The sequence below is a fragment of the Acipenser ruthenus genome, chromosome 11 (assembly GCF_902713425.1).
Source record: "Acipenser ruthenus chromosome 11, fAciRut3.2 maternal haplotype, whole genome shotgun sequence".
Classification (NCBI taxonomy): Eukaryota; Metazoa; Chordata; class Actinopteri; order Acipenseriformes; family Acipenseridae; genus Acipenser; species Acipenser ruthenus.
Window position 1 is genome coordinate 37,413,281 of NC_081199.1, and position 23,114 is coordinate 37,436,394.

Genomic DNA, 23,114 nt, shown 5'->3' on the forward strand with positions numbered 1-23,114 from the left:
TTTTGTCACACTCAGACCTAAAATGAAACACACATTCAGTTCACTTCCATCGATCTAAACAGTGGCCGATCTAAATACTGCCATCATTGAAATCACCATTAAAATGGGCAGTAAAATATGAACCTTTTTTTTCAGATTTTTACAGACATCAATAAACCAAAGGACTAATACACACTGTTGGAGAATTTCCATCGCTTTGGGCATTTCATTCATTATTTAAACAGTGGCGGTATTTAGATCAGTCACTGTTTAGATCAGTTGAATAGACCCCATTGTTTTAATGCTAACACATGTCATGACAGCTGTAAAAAGGTTTTTTCGATGCACTATTCTAAGTTGTGTATTTCTGTAACTTCTGGTCAGCTTTGTGCTGCTGCCAGTTACATCACTGTTGTTTTGGCTTGTAAATGTGATTACCACCTCCCTCCATCGCATTTGGCAGCAATACAGCAAATGAGCGTGTAGCATTAATGGCAGGAACTGTGGGGTAAGTCTGCCAAGTCTAGATTCTTTGGAGTCCATGTCATTGTCCTGTCAGTCCCGAATGCCTTTATAGCTTTTAGACATTTGTGGCAGCGGTGAAGCATTTTCACAACCCAAATACACAGTAATATGTTCAGCAGTAGTGTTTGTTTTAGGGCATTGGTATATATGAATGAGTGTTTTTTTATAGTGGAAAGAAATCTATAAAAATATGCTTCTGAGAACGGTCATGGTCTGTTAGCCTTACTACGGTACTGTAGGACGATTTGTTCAGTATAATATTCTGTATAGAAAGGTTTATTTTTGTGCGTGTGTGTTCATTGAGGGGAATCAGTTTTGTTTCCTGTTGTACTACTGTTTACTGCACAGTTTCACAGTTGTAACATTTTCATAAAACCTTGTTGCACTTTTATCATACAGTAATATTAATACTTGATCTTAACCAAAATTCAATGTGCCGTGTTACCCAAATATTGAAGGAATTTTTTAATGCATTATGCACATGAAAAATTAGACTTTTCCGATTGCTCTTTTAAAGGTAGCCAGACAGTCTCACACAAGAGAGACTAGAAATCGAAGTATAAGACCAACTGAGATCCTTGCAGGACGTTTCTGGCAGACACCAGCCATATAAATATTTAAAAATGCTGTAGCCAGCACCTATGCAGATGCAGTGCTGAAAATCCTGTGGTAATGTATGTCTGCATTACAGGATAGAAAAGTTTAATTGGTGTCTTTTTACGCTTCTGAATATACTGTAACCGTGCTATCAATTGTAATAGTAGTATTATTACCAGCAGAGAGTAAACCTAAAGCTGTAAAGAAAGAAATCAACACCTTTTTTGTTTACCAGCAGATGCTGTTTACTGATTGTATCATGTGTTAAATATACTTTAGGTACTGTTGCAAATTAAGTTCAGTTGCCTTCAACTGGTGGATAATTTGTAGCATGTTAAAGACTGGAATTTGGAAGAAAAATGTACTTTTTGCCTCTTGTCTTTACAGTGACCGAGTTCATCCCCACCCCACCCCCACATTATAGAGCAGAATTAAAGGATTACTCCACATTAAGGAAACGTGAGAGCTTATTCTTTGAAGTAGGATTGCATGTAAAGTGTTTTGTGTTAATAATGTTTGGTCACATTTGCAAAATGATAACTGCAAATTGTATAATTGCCAATCTAAATGTTTGCGTCATAACCTCGATCTAGCGTGATATGTGTTTTGTTATATAGTAAATGCATTCTTTTAAACTGTTGTTTTTGGCTAACCACAATACCAATTCAAATTGCAAGGATTTACAGTACCATAGTTGCTTAAGGCGGTACAGTACACAATAAGTAGAACGATCCTTGGTGTATTTATTATACATTATAAGTCTGAAAGCCTACAGTATTTGGTATTTTGTGTTTGTGTTTTTTTTAAACGGCAAAACAAGAATGAAATCATCAGATAGGTTTTCTTTAGATAGGCTTGTCTCAACTTGTGAATTTAAATAGGTTTTTCATAGTTTTTTTTTTTTTTTCTATGGTTGTGTCAACACTATTACAGGAGTGTGAGTATAGAGTACAAAATGTACTATACATTGGCATTATTTAAGTGATAGTGCCCGTTGATGAAAGCTCTACCATGCGGTAGTTGACCTCGACTTTCATTAGTGCCCTCGCCTTTGGCGAATTTTCTCATTATTTGCTTTAAAAACAAAACAAAAACAAAAACAAAAAAAAACAAACAAACTTTAAAACCTACATTTACCTTGAACTTGTAATGATTTGTCAGGTACCCTTCCACTGAGAAAAGTTTTAGGAAAATAGTCAACATTTTTATGAAGGATCACACATAATTACATGGGACAAAATAACTAAAAATAATTAAACAACTGTTTTCACTTGTCAGAGCTGTTTATAGTTTATCTGAATCTTACCAGATTATATGAATAGTGCCTGTCGATGAAGGCTCGGTTTCGTGTATTGGTTTGTTGTTGTTGAAAGGTGCTGTGTCTGAGCTCCAGTCTACCTGACAGGCTGTGATTGGCTGACTTTGTGAATAATAAACTACATTTGGACCAATTGTGTCTTTGTTTAGTATTTGCTGTCCAATAGATGTGACCTGCTGTAAGCTTAAAAACACAGCAAGTCATAATGAAAAAGCCACTGATTGCGCGGATTGATTTTAAATTTGATTCACAAGTGATGCAGTGACGTTCCAGCAGGCATCTACTGTGTATTAATGCCCGATATAGATGGAAGCTGATTGGGTGATGATACCGAATAGTTTTCTAATAAATTATAGTATGCTGAGATGGGGTTTTTTTCATGTTCTTTGCATAATGTGGACACAATAAGGTCGGATACTGTAGTATACTCAAATTTACCATGTGGGCTACAATAGAACTTACCCTACTGTGGAGATCTGCAAGAAACAGAAAGATAATGACCAGGCACAGAACCAACATTAGAGATATCAAAGAGCTATTTCAACTTAAACTGACTTCTGCTGCTCCTCTCTCGCTCCCCACGTGGATGTGCATGACGTTGACGGAAACACAACATTCTGACCATTATCTGTATAAACTGTCCGGTTCGCCCCAACCGTGTATGTAAAAAAAAAAATGAGTCAGAAGAGGCTTTTCCAAAACTGCCGGTAAAGGGGATGCGGCGATTTTGTATGAAGAGAAACAGCAACGCAAATTCCAGGTTAAGTGGAAAGTTTTTGAGTTTTCGTGGCTTGGGTACAATGAGGATATTAACAAAATGTTCTGAAAATGGTGCCAGAAATGTGTGCAACCTTTGAGTTCCATTTTGCAGGAAAGGATCCAGGCCAAAGCAGGGCACACAGGTGATTTAAGAGTCAAAAACATCGCTTGAGTGAATACTTTTGAAATGTGCAAGTTTTCTGATGGACTATTTTTAATTGGTATCTAGAGACCAATGGCGAATTAAAATGTATTTACTGTGTACCAAGTCTGTTTTGCTTATTGTCACTTTTGCTGTGTAAGTACAGTACAGTAGTGCTGTTTACAGTATCATGTGGGTCAGCTGTGTTTGTTTCTGCTTCCCCACAGAGAATATTTTTAAAAAGTGTATTTTTTTAAATGAAATGTATTACACAGTATTTGTTAAATGTGTGTAGAAGTGTTCAGCTCAAATCATATACAATTAGCAAACCACACAGTTCATTAGTGATATAGCAGTTGTATTTACCCACATCTACTGTACTTGAATTTTCTATTTAAAAAAGAACCCCACTCGTACAGTATCAATTAGGCCAGTATAAATTTGTGTGTCAAAATAATGGGTACTTTATGGCAGTAATATTTACAAAAATACTGAAAAATGCACTCTATCTTACAGTATGGCCCTATGGTAGCATGACATTAAGTGCTTTAAATAGAGTATGCTTTTTACTGAGGCCTTGTTATCTTGGTATATGATCTCTTGGTCAAGGATCAGGGGGTTTATTCTGCAATCATTTTAATTAACAGTACAGTACCGTACCATGATAAAAAGGCAATGCCCCTATAAAAGCAATGTTGTTCATCATGTTACAGTGTTGAAACACAGCCACTGAACTTCTATTTACAGACACAAACATGTATTCAGATGTTTTAAAGGGAAACTGCAGATTTTCTACATGTGCTACATAAGAAATGATTTTGGCAGCAATGCCCCAGTTGATTAATACAAATATCAAGGCTGCTGTGATTTTGTTGCAGTGTTGTAGAATTCATGGTGTCTTATACAGTCCATGTGGATTATTTCAAGAAGAGCTACTGTACAAATGTCGACTGATCCGTTTATTAAGCAGCACCCAGAAGATTCTGAGTTAAATTACTACTCTTTTGCAACCAAGAGTTAATTACAGTACACAGTCATCTGCTATGTGGAGCAGGATAGGAAATATTTTCTATTAATGATTACTGATGGACCTTGTCCTGTACGTGTTGTGCTGTAGCGTGTGACACATCTTAACCACAGTGGAACTGTTTCTGGGATCAGTGCCAGAGGGTGTGTTTGGCTTCAGTTAATAGCAGTGTCAGCTGGACAGATGAAGGCGCTTTGATTCAGAAAGGCAGGCCATGTGAATATAGTGGAACAGCGCGCATGCTGGGACATGGTGCTGTACATTAAGATCAAATATAGTTGGCATGTATGACCAGTAAAGCATGCATAATAAAACAAAACAAAACAAAAAAAACTACACTAGTATTTTGGTGTGCCCTTATTTTAGGCTATATGGAAGTGCACATTAGTCTCTGTCAATGGTACTTAGTGGTGCAGGTGCATTTATTAGATCAACTGTCATTGTTCTTTGCATCCTTTCTTCAGTGCTTGAATTAATTCGATTTCTGAAATCAGTTGTCTTAAATGAGGGTTGACTTACAATAAAGATAGCCAACTGTAAAGTTACAGAAAGGTAAACAAACAAGTCATTTACTGTACATTATTTTTGTAAAAAAAATGACTTATTAAAATATTAAATTGTAGCATTTCCCAAAAGATTGCACCACAAACGTACTATTTTGATTTATAATCTTTCTTACCATATATTGACAAGACTTCCAGATAACACACTATTTGCATTTGTTAGTTCATTCATTTTTTGATTGGATTTTACTGTACTTCCCATTCGTGGGTTACAGCTGTACTGTACTTTACTAGTCAGACTAAAAAACAACTTCCAGGGCGTGTTCAAAGTAAAAATCAAATACAATGAAATGCAACTGTACAATAATATAGAGCATAGCTTGAAAACAACATTTGACAACATTTCTCTGTGGGTGATTGTTTATTGTTTCATATTACTCAGGTACTTACTAATTCATAATTTTAAACATGTACTGTACATCACTGTGACATTTTGTTTTGCATATTGTTATGGAGCACAATTTAAAATAATAAAACATACAAATTACTGTATACTGGGGCTCCCGAGTGGCACATCCAGTAAAAGCACTCGCTAGAGTGCAGGATGCGCTCTATAGTCTGGACGTCGCCGGTTCGAGTCCAGGCTATTCCACAGTCGACTGTGGACGGGAGCTCCCAGGGGGCGGCGCTCAATTGGCTGAGCGTCGTCCGGGGGGAGGGAGGGTTAGGTCGGCCAGGGTGTCCTCGGCTCACCGCACACCAGCGACCCCTGTAGTCTGGCCGGGCGCCTGCGGGCTTGCCTGTAAGCTGCCCAGAGCTGCGTTGTCCTCCAACGCTGTAGCTCTGAGGCGGCTGCACGGTGAGTCTGCAGAGTGTAAAGAAGCGGGCGGGCGGCTGACGGCACACGCTTCGGAGGACAGCGTGTGTTCATCTTCGCCCCTCCCGAGTCAGCGCAGGGGTGGTAGCGGTCAGCTGAGCCTAAAAATAATTGGGCATTTCAAATTGGGAAGAAAATAATAAAAACTAATTGGCAACGACTAAATTAAAAAAAAAATACTGTATACTGTAGTTTTTACATTATGTAGCCTACAATTTACCGCAATCAAAATATAACCAAAATAATTTTCATAACACCAGATGATACGAGTCTGACAATTCTTGGTACAGTATCTTGTATCAGGCCCATTATTGGTGTCATGTTTAGTTAACCAGTCAAAGGGACAGAATAATGCACGAGTCACTTGAAAAACAAAACATTTTAATGTTTACATTTCTACCATTTTTTCTCCTTGCTTGTAGGTGCAATCCTTGGTCGATCAGAGACACAAGAGTGTATTTTCCACAATGCCAACTGGGAGAAGGACAGAACAAATCGCAGCGGCATTGAACCTTGTTTTGGAGAGAAAGATAAAAGACGACACTGTTTTGCTACGTGGAAAAACATTTCTGGATCTATTGAGATCGTCAAGCAAGGCTGCTGGCTGGATGACATCAACTGCTATGACAGGTTCATTTTTTTATTACATGTAGCTAAGTAGTCATTTTTTTGTCTTATTAATGAAATACTATATCTGTATACCGTAAGTTTGATCGAACATGTTTTAAAATGCTTTAAAGTGCTTTGAATTAGATGTGAAGTAAGCATAGTAATAATATATTTTATAGGCTTGGTACAGTTTTTTTTCCATCAATGGTAAATGTTGTAAATAGTTTTTTCTATCTCTAAACAATGTTTTATGTAGTCCAGTTAATCTATTGCTTTTCGTAAACTTAACATACAGGCTGAAGGTACACATTTACCGTTAAGCAGTTGTGTACAATTGGATAGGATGGGATTTGAAATAGAAAATCTTTTTAGTTTGTTATGGAAGGAGTTCAGCCTTCCTTTTCTTTCAGCAGAATTCTTCATATAGGGCCTAAAATAGAAAATGTTGATAAATATCACTGAACATCTTCAAGCAGATACATTGCTTTGCTATCAGTACAGTTGTACTGTACAGTCTTAGAAGACCTGTAAACTGTAGGACTTGGAACACATTTTTGTGGTTTAGTATATAAACATTACAAAATAAACATATGTTTAAAGTATTTTCTCAAGTGTCACTTCGGTAGCTTAACATGTTGACAGATTTAACGTTAGTTTTATAATTTCCTATGGTTAGCAGTGGGGTGTCCAACAACGTCCATGAAGGAAAAGTATATTGTTGTTTTTTCTAAATATCCGAGTGAAGTGCTAGTTGTTCAAGAATTTTATTAGATCCTGAGGCAGGAAAGCAAGAAACTGATCGCACTACTGGAACATTTTTATTCCAACAATGCATTTGTAGCAAAAGAAAATTTGAAATGTATTTTGCAAAAAATGAATTAGTACCAGTAGTCTGTTTTCAGGTAATCATCTGAGTACTGATTAATTACATCTCTTAAACTTTTACAGAAATGACTGCGTGGAAAAGAAAGAAAGTCCAGATGTGTTTTTCTGCTGCTGTGAGGGCAACATGTGTAATGAGAGGTTTTTTTATACCCCAGAAACACTGGGCACTCAACGTAAGTTTAAAATTCTCTTATTTCAGAATCAGCTGTTATGTCAAACTGCATGATTTTAGCACCCCTTAAGAAAGACATGTTGTATACCTACAGTAATATAATTTCAACAGTTGGGGATCAATACATTCTACTCACTTGCTCTGTTTTTTCCCATAACTTCAAGAGAATTAGACAGTATTTAAAAATACTGTACTGATAACTTTTCTATAAAAAAAAAAACTCTACTTACCTGATATTACAACCTTTTAAATTATGTTAAAAAAAACATGAATGGGGCACAATTTACATTATAATGTCCTATTGTAAATGACTCTGCATATAATGCACTGTTCACAGCCTACCTCTGTAAAGCGCTTTGTAATCGTGGTCCACTATGAAAGGCGCTATATTAAAATAAATATATTATTTATTATTATAGTGTTCTTATTATTATAATCTGAAAAGTAGATATGTTGAGTCTTATCAGTGAAACCACTACTGTACTGTAACGTTCACTGTGTTGTACTGACGCTCTGGCTTGCTGTGATGTGATTGGCTGTTAAAATGTCTGTTCTGATTGGGCCACGTTCAAGTGTAGGGCGTGGGGTTCCGCACCCTCATTTGCATATAAGGGGGTGGGACCGAGGGAATAAAAAGGGGCTGTGCCAGCCAGTTTGGGTCTTTGTTCCTGGAAGCAGTGTTGCTGTCAGAGCTCTGAAACTGCCTGCAAGAATAGCATAAATAAAAGAGCGTCAATTACCAAAGAGCGTCTCTGCTGATTGTCTTCTGCCTTGCCGACACGCTACAGTACTAATAGATTTATGCAAATATTTTTTGTAATGTTGCCAAGTCTGCCTTTAAGATAATTACCATAAAGTGCTTCGTATTGCCAATGCAGTCCATTTGCTTTCACTGCTGATTTACTCTGCAACATATTTCATAAATCAGTACTTTCTTTATACAATCCTATTATAGTCATTGTAGCTGATGTCTTAATAGTTGGTTTCACGTTGCATTCAGTCACTTGTACGGTACCTTATTATAATGGCACATTCAATTTAATCCTAGGTTTAGATTTAAGAAAAAAAATGTGCACTTTTCTGATGTTACCTAGTTCCATCTTAGTATTCTACTGTCAAGTTCACTTTTAACAAATGCATTATTATTATTTGTTTTCATATATGACTGATTGCTTTATTGACTTTCTTGCTTAGAAAGCAGCACACAAAACCCTTAGTTAAAACTGCAGTAATCACAATGGCAGCGACGGGAAAAAGGTAACAACCCAGAGCAGATTAAAACATTCTCATGGCAATTGTAGAGCTTCATTACACTGACAGCAGTGTTCACGCTAGGCCGCGCCATTGCGCCAATGCCCCACTAAAATAAAAAATGTCCCGCTGAATTTCTCTTAATGCGCCCGTGTGCCCCCCTTCCCAGACCAGACGAAATACCAATACACAGTAAATGAATGCATTTTGTATTAACATGACATATCTGACGACAGGCTAATCTTTTTTTACTTGTTTGTTTACACTTGCGTTTTCATAATTAAACTCCCGTGCCATTATTCTCCAGTCCAGTAGAATGCGCTCACACCCTCCCTGGTTACAGTCAGTTTCACAGTAAAGCCTGGACGACAACATCAGGCTTGTTAACAACATGACCTGGCGTAAATATAACCTTGTATCCCTGTTACACCCGACCATTACTTCTGAAAGAATAAGTAATCAGCTTCGGCAGTGGCTGTTGAAATGCAGGCTATTATATTTGTGCTTAAAAATACTGTGAAATTCATCTGCTGTAGACTTATCTATTTGCTAGACAAAATATATGTCTGATGTTTGGAGATATGGAGTGACCTAGCAAGTGAATGGGAGAAATGTGTACTTCTGCGTACTCAGTACAGTTTATGGACAAAGTGCAATAGTTTTGTGAAACGAAAACCGCGTCATTGATTAAAAAAATTAAAAAAAAAAAAAAGTAATCTAGGGTAACGTTATAAAATATGTGAAATTTGTCTTTTCTATGACAAAAATTTCTAAAATTCAGGGCCAAAATAATTCAGTATGTGTTAAGCACCAACTGTCTCTTGGCCATTTCGCCAGTAGACCTATAATGGCATGATAAAAAATATATAGAGAGTGTATGTGATTTTATACAGCACTGTATGTATGCCTACAATACATCTTGCATTGAGAAAACATCACTGGAATCAGAATAAAGGAAGGTATTATGTAATCAGTTCACATGCAGTCACGGTTTTGGTAAATAGCATTTTCAAAACCTTATCTTTATGTGCAGTATTAAAGTATGTTAAAATATAGCAAATCCACAAAACCAACGAAATACATATTGTATATTTGACATTTTATTTTTAGTGTTCTGTGTAACACGGGCCATTGTTTAACCTTGAAAAAAAATTAAATACAGTACCTGAGGCAGAGATACGCATTTATCATATCAACAACATCAACGTGTGTTGTAAAAATAAAGCAAAAATTGTTTTGAAAACTGTCCAACCTATTTACTTGGGGGCTAAGAATGAAAAATGTCAAGAAAAAATATGCCATTTTTGATATAGAAATTGTCAAAATAAACAGGCAGCTGGAAGGTAAGAATTTACCAGTCAGGACAATGGGATTTAAATACTACTATTAAACTGGATAAGTTGGTAATTTGGTTTCTTCTGGGGTACGCGAGAAAAATTCTGAAGTGGCAGACAACGCATTTTATTTAGTACCACTTGCCAATCTACTGCAAACTTTTCTCATGTAATCAACATTTAATCGCTAACACCAGACTGATGTGCTGTGACAGAGCGTTCAGTGTACACATGACTAATTTACATATTAAATATACATTTTAAATATTGTCATATAAACAGTTGGGCTGTTACTGCAGTTTGTCTTTGGGATGAAAAAATATATATATACATATTTAAAAAAAACTAAAAGCCTAGTCTTTAACTCATTTTATTTCCTGTGTTCATTCGTGCCTGCAAATCGATATTTATTTTTTTCAATGACCCAATTTAAAGTTTATTGTAACTTAAGTACTATCGGTTCATTTCATAATACAGAATGTATGACCAATCAGAAACCGATGCGGTCTAATTTGACAAGCCGTTACGTCTGGTGTGCGAGTAAGAGGTTTTAGCTTTCAATCAAGTGAAAAAATATGGATTGTTGGCTCAATACTAGTACATTACTAGCAAAGGGCAATCAAGACGAAATACCGTCAGAGATTAAAAATGCCAAAAATATCTTGCGACTGAAGCTCTCTCCAATTTCCCTGCCATCATCAGTGATTTGTGTGGTAACAAGCAGGGACATCCATCACACTGATACTAGGTAAGCGTTTTATTATATTTTTTAATTAGCATTAGTATTGTACGTTTTAGTCACCAAGAATTAAAAAATGCCAATAATATGTTTTTGTAATGAGGTCAGTAGAGATTTGTGGATAGTGAACTTTTCTTTGCCTTCTTTTCTGTAATTTTATTATCAATAAAAATACATGATTGCCATTTTGCTATCACGGAATAGTCCTATGTCATTTCTGAATGATTGAGGCTAGCATGGAGGCTTCGTTGATTTTAATTCATTAGTAATTACAATAAAATGATGTTTCCAACAACTAGAAACCTGTTTGAGGGACTATTTTTTATCCAAATGTAAATATAATATATATTTTTTCCATTATAAATACTTTTATAATTGTATCCATCACACACTCCAAGGCTTGTGCGTTTTGTTGTATCATGTTATTGTACAGACCTTTTTTTTCTGTTTTTATTTTATTATGACTATCTCAGATGGGGGTACGCAATGGACTACATTTTTTGGAAAGGGGTATGGAGCTTAAAAAGATTGAAAACCCCTGTTCTAATGTGATTTAGTACAATGAATATCCTCTACTCAGTGGTACACCAGCATCACTGTGACACATTTCCAATATTTTTCCACAAAAGTGACAGTGAGTATTGTAGAGACACCTTGGTTGTATCTACAGCTTTAGTTTTTTTTTTTGTTCTTCAGAAACAAAAGGTCAATAAACTCTGTTGGCATATTTAAAACAAACAAAAATAAGAAATGGTGGTTGTTTCTGAATCATCAAACATATGGACCCCCTCACTGAAGAAAATTTCCCCCTAAAATTTTGAGAGGGGGCCACATTGACCCTCTGTCTGTAAGTTCTGGAGCAAACACTGTGACAGTGTTAAGAAGTTTTCATTGATCAGGAACATTTTGTGGATTATGAAAAACCTGACCAAAATTCACACACCTGCCATTTCAGGTATTAACATATTAGAAATGCTGTAAGGTGCACAATATGAGTAGTTTTTTTTGTTTGTTTTATTCCATCTCAAAATGCAATTCGAACAAATATTTAGATTCATATCTGGGCTGAAATGTAAGATCCTCCAGTGACGATTACAGTATCAGTATACTGTATATAAGATGTATTTTTTATCACCATGTGATTGCTCATTTAATTTAACTGGAACGAGGGATTTTCAGGCTGCTTCTGTAGATCTCATCCTTCAGAACAGCATCATATCTCAGTTTGTTACAACTAAGACTTAAATCCTAGTCTTAGTAATAATGTTGCTGGGACTATTAGTTCAGTGGTGCCTTACTTTCTTGCAAAAGGACCTAATAAAATGCTGAACCAATCATTGGGATATTTTTCTAATAATTCTAAACAGTGCTTTTTTCCTCACACAAAATGCCTTCATGTTGTAGTTTGTTTTTTGGAACCTTTATTGCTGATTTTCGCCTGTAAGGAAAATCAAATTACTGCACTGGTTTGATGTGAAAGGGAATGGGATCGTTTTAAATAGAGCAAACATTCTGCTGTGTATATGAGAATATTTTTAAAATGCTGACTCCACTGCCCTTGAAGGGATTCTTATCAATTAATGTCTTAATCCAAATAATTTAAATATGAATAAAACTCCACTGTGCATAAAATATGAATTTTCCATCAATTATGGATAATTTTCATGAATACCAAAGAAGTGCCCTTCAGTTTGCATAAAAACGGTGACTGATTTATGATGCCATTAATCATTAAATATCTCTAAGGTATATTTATGATGTAAAATGAGTAACTTGATACTGTAGTTTTGTATTTTTCACAAATGTAGTTTATTTTTTTGTTTTTCATGAATGCAGTTAAGTTACATGCATTATACCTGTGACGCATAATATTAATAATATAGGTTTCATATACTGTAAATATATTGTTATATGTCAATTAGTCCTCTTGCCAATTTGATTAATAGCATAAATCGCCAGTCTCACATTGTCTTTCTTATCTAGGGTGCAGACAGGTAGCATGTACTGAACACCATTCTGTAAAAAGATTGCAGACCATTGGTGCTACCTTGTTGGCCTCTAGAAATTTCTGAAATTACATTAAGAGAAAAAAAGCTGATATGCTAATAATATTAGTTTACTTCATACAGACTTGTGCAGGCAGTCATTTTAGGTGTCACCCATTGTATATAGAATAGTTTAATGTGATTGAATTACCAGAGGGCTACCAATTCGTTTTTTGATATAGGAGCTGCATGATTAATCAAATGTGTTTTATTTTATTTTATAGTAAACATTGAAACTGATTTTGTATTGTGTTTTTTTTTTTTTTTTTTTTGCCTCTTGACTACTGTATTAGTACTCCATACAGGTAGAGTATCTTAGAGTTAGTTTCAGCAAATGGTTGACAGCCCACATTGCTGTAAATAATGCCAGACCAAAATAATCTCCACTTTAACTGAAGCTGCAATCTGCTGGATTGTTGCAGACTTGGCCTCTTTCCAAAACTGGCAAATATGAAAACATAAACTCAATTACTTAACTGCCTGTTTACAAATCCAGTTAGCAAAACAAGCGTAGAGAAGATATGCACCAATTTCTCAATAAAAATGTGACTCGAAGCCAATCTGGAATAAAATAATGTAATTGTGTTCTAAAACTCTTAAAACCCATTCTTGATGTGAAGAACAGATTGATTTGTCATATACTGTAGATTGCATAATTGTAACTGTTGCAAATATAATCATTTTTATACTATACACTATACTCCCATATAAACTGTACACTTAACCAGATTATTGGATATTAACTACTGCTATAAGAAATGTAATAGTATCCTATTTTTAGCTCTGGGTCCTGTATTACCACTGATACACAAAAATTTCCTTTTATGTTTAGATATAACTTAGTTTCCAATGCCTAAATTAAATTTCTGGGATAAATTAAACAACACTTAAATTGTGTTGTAAATAACACTTATCTGAGCCAGTCCTATGATTCTCTTCAATAATCTTTATTGTACACATCACAGACTTTACAACCAATCAGATTGTTTCATTGTCGTAGGATATGCCACGATGCACTACAGCTTCTGGTGACTCAGAAATCAACCAATCACAGTGAAGTATTTGCCTAAATTCCAGAATTCTTATCCTGTGTACAGATGTCAGCTTTGCTTCACGGTCCTGCAAACTGCACAATATGGCATCTCTTATACTACCACAGAACAGAGAAAAGTAAAATCCTAAAATGTCTAGATTTATTCAGGTATCCGAACAAAAAAAAAATCAAAACAAAGTAATCCAAATACATTTTAAGTTACTTTTCTGGAAAATAACAGTGATGATTTGTTTAAGTGCAGTAAAGTCAGAGGTCAACATTCCATATTCTGAAAAAACTGCTCGTCAGACCGCATTGTTTATTCGAATTTGGAATGTTTAACTCCTGGTATACTGCCCATAAAAACAAGTTATCACTGTGGTATAACTATTTTATTGACACACAGTCTCTCAGATGATTTGTAATATATCATATTTGAATGCAATGCATTCTCAATGCTAGATTTAACATCACAAAAGAACGTTTCTTCCCTCCAGTTTAACAGGACTTCAGTTTATCATCTGCCTGGTTGGCTTCCTTCCGTAGCAATGTCAGGTTGCCAAGTGTCTTGTGTCAGTATATTGCTTGGAAATAAGTGATTTCCAACCTTGCATGCTGGTATTGAAATAATCCATCAGAGGGAAATGTAGGGCCTACATTATTTAACTATGCGCCTCAAATAAATAATTATTTTAAAGGACCAAATTAATTGAAATATTAGGCCAAGTATTATTAGTATGAAATATATATATATATATTTTTAGAGTATTATTAAATGTCTAATGGACCAGATGTTTAAAGTTAACATTAAATACATTTTTTTCAGTCGTGTAGGAAACATACTGTACAAACTGGTGTGTTTTGTTTTTATTTGAAATAAAAACAAATATAAATCCCATTGTGAGTGACAACAAAGCACATCCATAATCTCAGTGTTAAACATAAAACATTTACAAAAGGATATCTTATGTTGCTTATTTTGTATTGTTCTTTCGATATCTGACTATTTGCAAACAGCATCTGCATGTTACAGTACTGGTCAAAGAAACAACCCACAAGGGGATTTGTAGGATGCGGGTGACTGCTACAGTAGATAAAGCACAGTAAATGGAGCATTGCATGAATTAGATTTTCGGGGTGGTGTTATTGATGGTTTTATACAGTTCAGGTCATGAGTGAGATGTTGCAGAACAGTCTGTAGTATTCCTGCCATTACAGTACTTCCAGGGTGGACCTTTCAAGATGGAAGGTACCAGAGTCATTGAATATTCTCTGTGTGTGTATAGGAAAAGACCATCAATAATTGCAGTTATGTCAGACCTCAAAAGTGTGTGCTATACCATAAATGAATAGCATGCCAATGTTGATAAACTGTTTATTTTAATATACTGTGTGCATAAAGTATTATATGTATATTGAATTTAACTGTGTAAACTATGGTCCTATTATTCTCCTGTTCTCTAAAGGAAAAATGAGAATATACTTTTAAGTGTGGAGAGTACTTGATCATGTTTTTTATTTAGATGTTTCTTAATTTTCTATATCTGTGTGAATAAAAATGTAATTTGTGTAAATCCTTGTGTTTTTACAGCAACATCCAACCCGGTTACACGGAAGCCCCAGCTATTTAACATCCTACTGTATTCACTGTTGCCCATCATGGGGATAGCCGTCATTGTGATTTTCTCATTCTGGATGTACAGGCATCACAAACTGGCGTATCCTCCAGTACTAGTTCCGACCCAAGTAAGTGCCTCTTATTTATTCATACATTTATTTTACAAAAAATATTAGAGTTTCAAATTTTAAAATATTTATGTTTAACATTAAATATTTTAAGAAAAAATACTGTGTGTAAAAATCTGAGTGAATATGATGTCATTCTGTATCTAAGAACTCTACTAATATACTTCCTGGTAATAAAGTACATGAACATCAGTCTGCCAAGAAAGGGAAAAAAGCCTAACAAGTATTTGTCTTGTGTGCACTAATGCTTCATTTTACATAATGGTGTTCAGTTTACTGCAAATAAAACATGACACATATATAACATTGATAATGAAGCACATTAGTTTAAAATAAATATTATTTTGCCATCAAACTATTATTTAAAAGGGCATTGTTTAGTTATGAATATGAACAAAAAGGCTTTTGTGTGTTATTGTCTACATCAGTAGATTCATATAAGGCTATTTGGTTTGCATACCTGTCAAGTCTCCCGTTTTGACCAGGAGCCTCCCGTTTTCAGGACCCATCTCCTGGTCATTACAAATCTCCCAGCCAGGACCCGCATAATATTGGGACCCACTGTTATGATTCCAGCATTAGTGACAGAGTCTTGAGAGACTGCAAGTCTGCCACTTGGGCATATAACTTGCACCACAGAACACAACCATGATTCAGCACAGAACACAGCCATGATTCAGCACAGAACACAGCCATGATTCAGCACAGAACACAGCCATGATTCTGCACCATCATCGTTAGCAATCAGGGATGCCAATTTTCATCTCAAAAGACACCATAATGCATCTCTCAGCCTCTATAGTTCGTAAAAATTTGTGGTTGACCTTCCCCCCGTGCCTCGTTACTCGCTTAACACTATCTGTTACACAAAATCTCCTGGTCAACTGTCCTGGGACCTTGACAGGTATGGGTTTGATGCACTGATTATTGGTTTATTCCATCAAATAAACTACAGCATAGTATAAAATATAGTAACCTAATCTTTATGCATGTTTTACACCTAATAACACAATAATGCTTTACTCTGTGGCATTTTGTTCTCTGTTCTAAATTGAAATGTTGAAAAGAATACCTATTATCAATCTTAGAAGTATAATTATTTCATAGAAGAACACAGTAAATAAATAGAATTGTAATGTGCATCCTGACCGAATCATTGTTTATGAGATGTGATGTTATTAGTTATTTACACTATGCCTTTTTGTTGTTGTTTGTTTTCTCAAACTAAGTTTGAACCTTGCAATTGTAAAGTATGCTATGATTGAATTAGATGAACACTTAAAATGACTGTTGCATTTAATACCCAAATTGAATTTAACAGCCAAAGCTGTTAAAGTTGTTTGTTATGTTAGTGATATCAGGTTCTTTGCCAGTTTACACTAGCATTTTTCATAAGCATACGTTTAATAGTATTCTAGTCACTGGTGTCTGAATGTGAGTGTAAGTAAACTATAATTGCACTTCCAATATTCGGGTAGATAACATGATGACTACAATACCAGTGCCAAACAACAATAATAGCACTCACAATGTATTTCTGTTTGTGTTTTGAGGACCATGCAAACCATTCAGGTGATAAACAGTATTTCATGTTTTGCTGAATTCTGAGTCAAAGTTTTAACTTACCAAACGGGTGAGATCAGAATTGGGATATACATGGTTAACAAACCATTTACATTATTTAATGCATGTGTATACATCCATATTAATGGATATTACTACTTGCAGTAAAACATTTTAAAAATGCAGAGCATTAAAAAGTAGCAATAGCAACATTTTCATTTGAAATGATTATAAGCACATTTATAAGGGTGTGTGCTTAGTTAAACAAAGACACAGTATTATGTTTGGTGTGGGAACAGCCTGTCTCTAATGCTGTGAAATATGTAGGTTGCTCCTGACATTTTAATAGCTCCAGGGAGAATGGAGGTTACAGAACTATGTACAAAGAAGCTATTTGTTAGCAACACTTTTACAGAAGTGTAATATGCACTTTTCAGAACAGAAATAGGGTAGGGGAGCCTTGAGTTCTTTTAACTTTAACCTTACTTTATTTATGAGACAGTTCAGTTCAGCATTACCTTTCCACAAAGCTTTATCTCATTCAGTTTCTGTTTTGACGAATAACATTTCTATTTCAACACTCCAGACATGTATACAGGTCTAGGAAAGACGACTCCACTCAAAAAAACAGACCACTAAACTAATCTCATTTTCTAATATTGTTTGTATCTTTGCATTTATTTTTCAGAATAATACACTTATACTATTTAATTAGGGTAGTCATTTTCTACAGTTGCTTAGTGCTGAAAGAAAGAATGAACACCAAACTTTATTTCATCATAACAGGTTTAAAAAGAAGCCTATAAATAGTATTTTTAGAATTTCATGTCTACATAAAATATTGTTCTTCAAGTAAGTTGAAAACAACCCTCGGTGAGTTGGATGACGTCAGACCAGGGAAATGAAACCAAAACAGGTAGTGGCGGGGCAAAACTGAGACGCTATGGCGCTCAGCGTTTTATTAACTAAACAAATAAAAGATTTAAACAAAACAAAACTACATAAAACAAAAGGCACGTTGGCCAAACAACTAAACAATAAACAGCAACAAGTAGTATGCTGGTTGCAAAACCAGCATATGTAGCAATTGTTTCTCTCTGTTACCTTCTGTCTCCACTCTCGTTCTCCACTCCAAACACACTTTCCACAAACAAGAAAAGCTGCAGGCTTTTATATTCTGGCCGAGGGGTTAACTAGAGTCTGCACGAGTTTAATAAGGATGCGTGACTGTCAGCTAGTTTAATAATCAGAAGCTGATTAGGAGGCTGTGTGGTCCAGTGGTTAAAGAAAAGGGCTTGTAACCAGGAGGTCCCCGGTTCAAATCCCACCTCAACCACTGACTCATTGTGTGACCCTGAGCAAGTCACTTAACCTCCTTGTGCTCCGTCTTTCAGGTGAGACGTAATTGTAAGTGGCTCTGCAGCTGATGCATAGTTCACACACCCTAGACTCTGTAAGTCACCTTGGATAAAGGCGTCTGCTAAATAAAATAATAATAATAATAATAATAAATCAGTCACGCATCCTCACTAGGTTTTTAAAATATAAAATAACCAATAACAAATAATGTGGCGGACGGCACCTCGCTCGTCCTGCCAAAATAAATCAAAACACGGCTTCTCGCCACCATATATAATATAAATCATAATACAAATACAAAAATAATATAATAAATCATAAAAATAGCGCACAAATATACATAGGGGCGGGGCTCCCCGTCACACTCTCCTATTTCTGACTCCGCTTTCTTCTTCTGGAAACTGTGGTTTAAGACCTAACGTCCTGTACATTAGGTAGCGTCCATGCATTTGTGAAATAAATAAAATAGTATAATATTGGCAAGAGACTTGTTTGTTGCATATATGACATCCAATAGTAAATAAAACCTTTTCTGGTTTTAAACTATTTAAAACTAACATGCTCTGGGTTTAGGCTGCTACAATCGGAATCAGTCACTGACACCTGTTGATCACTTTCACATACAGCTGAGATACATTATAATAATACCATCCTTTTTTAAATCCAGCTCTACACATAAGTGCAACATACTGACACACACCAGCACTTACACTGCACTTTATGTCATACAGAGTGAACTTAAAAAGCATTTATAGTGAATTTAAAATGAGTTTTGTATATAAAACTACACGTAAGAACCCTGGCAGAGCTGCCAATGTTTGATACAGTGTGCCTCACTTATCTCTTTAATCTTAAAATATTCAGACTCTGTTCTAACAGCCACGTAGAGTGCGGTCTGTGAGCAAGTTCCCCTGTATCTTGATTCTTTGTGGCTACAAACAGGATATTGCTAAAGCGACAGATATTCACTAGGTTGGCTGAATAAATGGAAGTAATGAATGAATTGCACAGCTTGTCAGATTGATATTCTTTAAGCATACAATGTATTACTGCCCCCTGCTGACGAAGTTTTCAAATGTAGAGAATCAAATGGAGTCATACTTGTGAGATAAGGGAACTGTATACACTACTAGACAATGGCGTAGCTAGGGGGGTGGTTTTAGGTGTTTGAATCCCCCCGAAATGAAATATTCAACAACGTGGGACAATAAAGAATATCAGCCATGTGGAAAGATTCTCAATCCATCAACAGCAACCCAACCCCACCGCGAAACGAAATCCTGGTGATCATTCACCAGCATCACCGCCCCAAGCATAGAGTTAGCTTTCTCGTGAAGTTGTGTTGCATTGAACTGTAGACATTGCAAATTATATGGGAAAGATTCTGCCTTAAGATTCAGATTTCTGGAAATTGCAGTAATCGGGTCATTATTTTATTTTATTTTTATTGTGTATATGAATTTTCAACAGATTTAAAATGTGTATTGTAAAAGATTTTTTCCTCAAAGGTAAGACAGCTTTCACACCATCGTCCCAGTAGTTCACACAGAATCACAGAACGTATCAGTGGAGCTGAAGTTCCTTTTGTTTATCACAGTGTTTACATTACAGAACTTTTTAAACTCACTTCTACTAAGATTCATTTTGAAAGGATTTCTAATAAATATTATGTAAATAATGAGACCAATTCAACAAGCAGTGTCAAACATATGTATGGTAAGAGGAGGAATATGGTGCCTTTAATAGTTTACCAGAATTATTTATAGCTGTTTTACCAGAAGCAATATTGAATTATTTAAAACATTGATTCAAAGAATGTAACTTCTAGAAGTCTGTTTCCAATTATTTTGAAGAAATGATTCATTCGCATTTACCCACAAGTTAACTTGTAATAAAAGCAGATGGATGGGATCCAACAATTTTTTTGTGCACATACCTGGTTATTTTGATATTTATGAGTTTATTAAAGTAGAGGCATTTTTTGTGCGTTCAGTTCGGTACATTTTATGAACACACAAACAAATCATGGCAACAACCTTTGAAATAAAAAAGAAGGGTATTTCAAAGTACTGTACATTAAAAATGAGAGTGCAAATCAGATGGTCTTTGGCATGAGGGGGTGGATGTGTAGTACAGAACAGGCTATTTAAGCAAAAGGTCAGTAGTGGGGGTTTTATTTTTATGAACCCTGCACTTTGGGATGTTATTGTTGGATACAAGGCAAAAGGGTCCATCATAAGTCATGGGTTTGGGTTTCTGGGGAAAAAAGAGCTAGAGCAAGTCTTTCATTTAATTACTTTAGTGGCTCCACAGCAGTGCTGTTTACATGCTGGTTTGAATCAAATTGTAGCTTGAAAGTGGGAGGTTTGATGCCAGAGTCTTGCATGTAACCCAAGTTGAGTGAAAATCCAAGTGCAGTGGTATAGATTCTTTTGAATCCGATTCCATTTGGCACCTAGCCAGCTTTTAGACTGGTTTAGATTCCTGGAATGTACGAATCTACGAATCATTCTAAGCAAGTCCATCAGGTCCTTCAAAGCACTGCATCATGTTACGCATTGTACCGTGACCTGCATACCGTCATACGCATTCTATTGCAAGTTCAGTGTATCACTACACCAGTACAAAGGGACTGAACCTTTGTGGCAGCACAATACAGGTGACGACTTATTGAAGGTGACTCATTCACAAGTATTTCACAGGTTACTGGCTGGTAAGAGCAAGTGGCAAGTGGTAACTGGGAAGACTGTACTTCCAAGGAAGAATATCTGTTTGGTCAATGCCCTTCTTGTATTGTGCATACATATACTTTTTGTAATCTTCAAACAGCAACCAATAATATTTTTTTAGAAACAACTTTCCAAACATTGAATTTCATAAAGGCAACATACAAGTTTATAAATGGCCTTTTTTAAGGGATAAAGAGCATGGATTTATGGCTCTGCTCCAAAATAAGATTAAAACGCTTTATTCTCCATCTTTCATTCAGTTCTGTATGTCACTTCTAACAATATTCTTTTTCTCCAATGCATCGTGTTAAGCTGTTTTCCCTGTGCATCTACAACAAGGCTGAGATATTTGTCATCGTGTTTCAATTTTTCATACACTAAACTGGGGTCAGGGAGTTGGAATTGATTCAGTCGGAGACTCTTCCCAACCCAGCTCATCCATCATCTACTGAAACCATTTTATCTACCTTCATTTCATCCTCACTTGAAACAGTAATTTCTTTTGCCTCTTTTTTTCCTTCACAAGCACGCCTTTCATATAATGATAGAGGTAAGATAAGTTTAATTAACTCATACACTTTTCAATGGGTTTGGGAAGCCTTGATAACCTGGCCATTGCATTTCTTCTGTTCCATTTTTTTCTTTATAGACCTATCTCCTTTACATTTGACGTTTTTTCTTTTACATTTTATTAAACAATTCATTTTTTCGTTGTGCTATTTGCATGGATTTCTGTTAACCCTGTGTACAGTGGACTGCAAAACAGAATTTTAAAAATGCATGTAGAACTACAGAAACGGCTTTGTATCCCAATACATTTGTAGCATGGTTTATAGTCGTGTACGTTGTATACTGCACTAAATTGTTCTGTTGCTGATGAAATTAAGAAAACGGGATACTGTAGCAGTTTTATGAAGACAAGGAACTTAGCTATCCTAATACAGTCTTATAATTTAAATTGACTTGACAACCATGTATTTATTCATAAAGCCGTGGATGGTGACAATATATTAAATGAACATCTACTGATGTGTACTGTATGTATGTTGGGTATAAATAGTCCCCTTGCAGCTCATCTTGAAGCAGTGAGACTGCAGCATGGAGTGAAGTGCTTGCTTACTGGGGGAAGGGAGGCTGCTGTATTAAAAGGAAACTGTTGATAGATATTTTTTTCATTTCCTGTGTGTACTGACAAAACACTGTGTCCATGACGGTTTCATTGTTTGATTAAAAAAAAAAAAAAAGGGGGGCTGGTGACATTTTGATTGGCTACCTGGAGTAAATCAGAAAAGACTAATGTAGCAGGGTGCAACGCTGGCTTCTGCAATCTCTAATGTGCCTCGGATGCAGAAACAATTGCCTTTAACGGTGTTTACATTGTAAGCCTGCCTGCTGAGAAAGAAGTTTCGACTTTATTAAATTAAAGTGAATGTGCTTATTCAGGACTGTGATCTTTTCAATGGACTGGCCTTGGCTTACTCCCAGGGCAAGTGACTTTGCACTGCTGTCAAAAAGAACTTTGATCAGGTCACAGCCCACCACACTGCCCAAACTTTATAAAAACAGAGCTGTTTTGTATTGTAAATCTTCCTTCATAGGTCAAATCATGTACATTTAATTTGATATTATTATCTTTGAGAGAGATCTAAATTTTAAAGACTAATGGGGAGTATCCACAAATCTTTAACTGATGAGTTATTTTATTGAAGGCAGCTTTGATTAATTAAATAGTGTGGAAGTTGCGCCTAAAGGATATCTTATTTCCATACTGGTAAAGCATTATTATTTAAATAGGCGAATAGATTATTTTTTTCTGTTTGCTGTTTCTATTTATTTAGCAACACTATTGGTCAGTGGTGTGTGCATTTAACTAGTGGAATAGTTATTTGAGCTCTGAGTTACAGTTTTACTCTAGGCACTGT

General features: G+C 35.6%; 1 protein-coding gene across 3 annotated transcripts in view; it reads left to right on the top strand.

Moving 5' to 3' along the window:
- The window catches only part of LOC117427134 (activin receptor type-2A), a 46,526-nt gene that overhangs the window by 13,466 nt on the left and 9,946 nt on the right, over nucleotides 1–23,114 (top strand). The window contains exons 2-5 of one of the 3 annotated variants that reach the window (XM_059033842.1): nucleotides 6,150–6,357; nucleotides 7,285–7,394; nucleotides 15,387–15,541; nucleotides 21,719–21,742. In XM_059033842.1, the coding sequence (XP_058889825.1) occupies nucleotides 6,150–6,357; nucleotides 7,285–7,394; nucleotides 15,387–15,541; nucleotides 21,719–21,742 (497 nt within the window). Of the gene's footprint in view, nucleotides 1–6,149; nucleotides 6,358–7,284; nucleotides 7,395–7,435; nucleotides 11,352–15,386; nucleotides 15,542–21,718; nucleotides 21,743–23,114 lie in introns of those variants that run through there. The other 2 variants (XM_034045532.3, XM_059033843.1) reach the window with 2 other exon arrangements.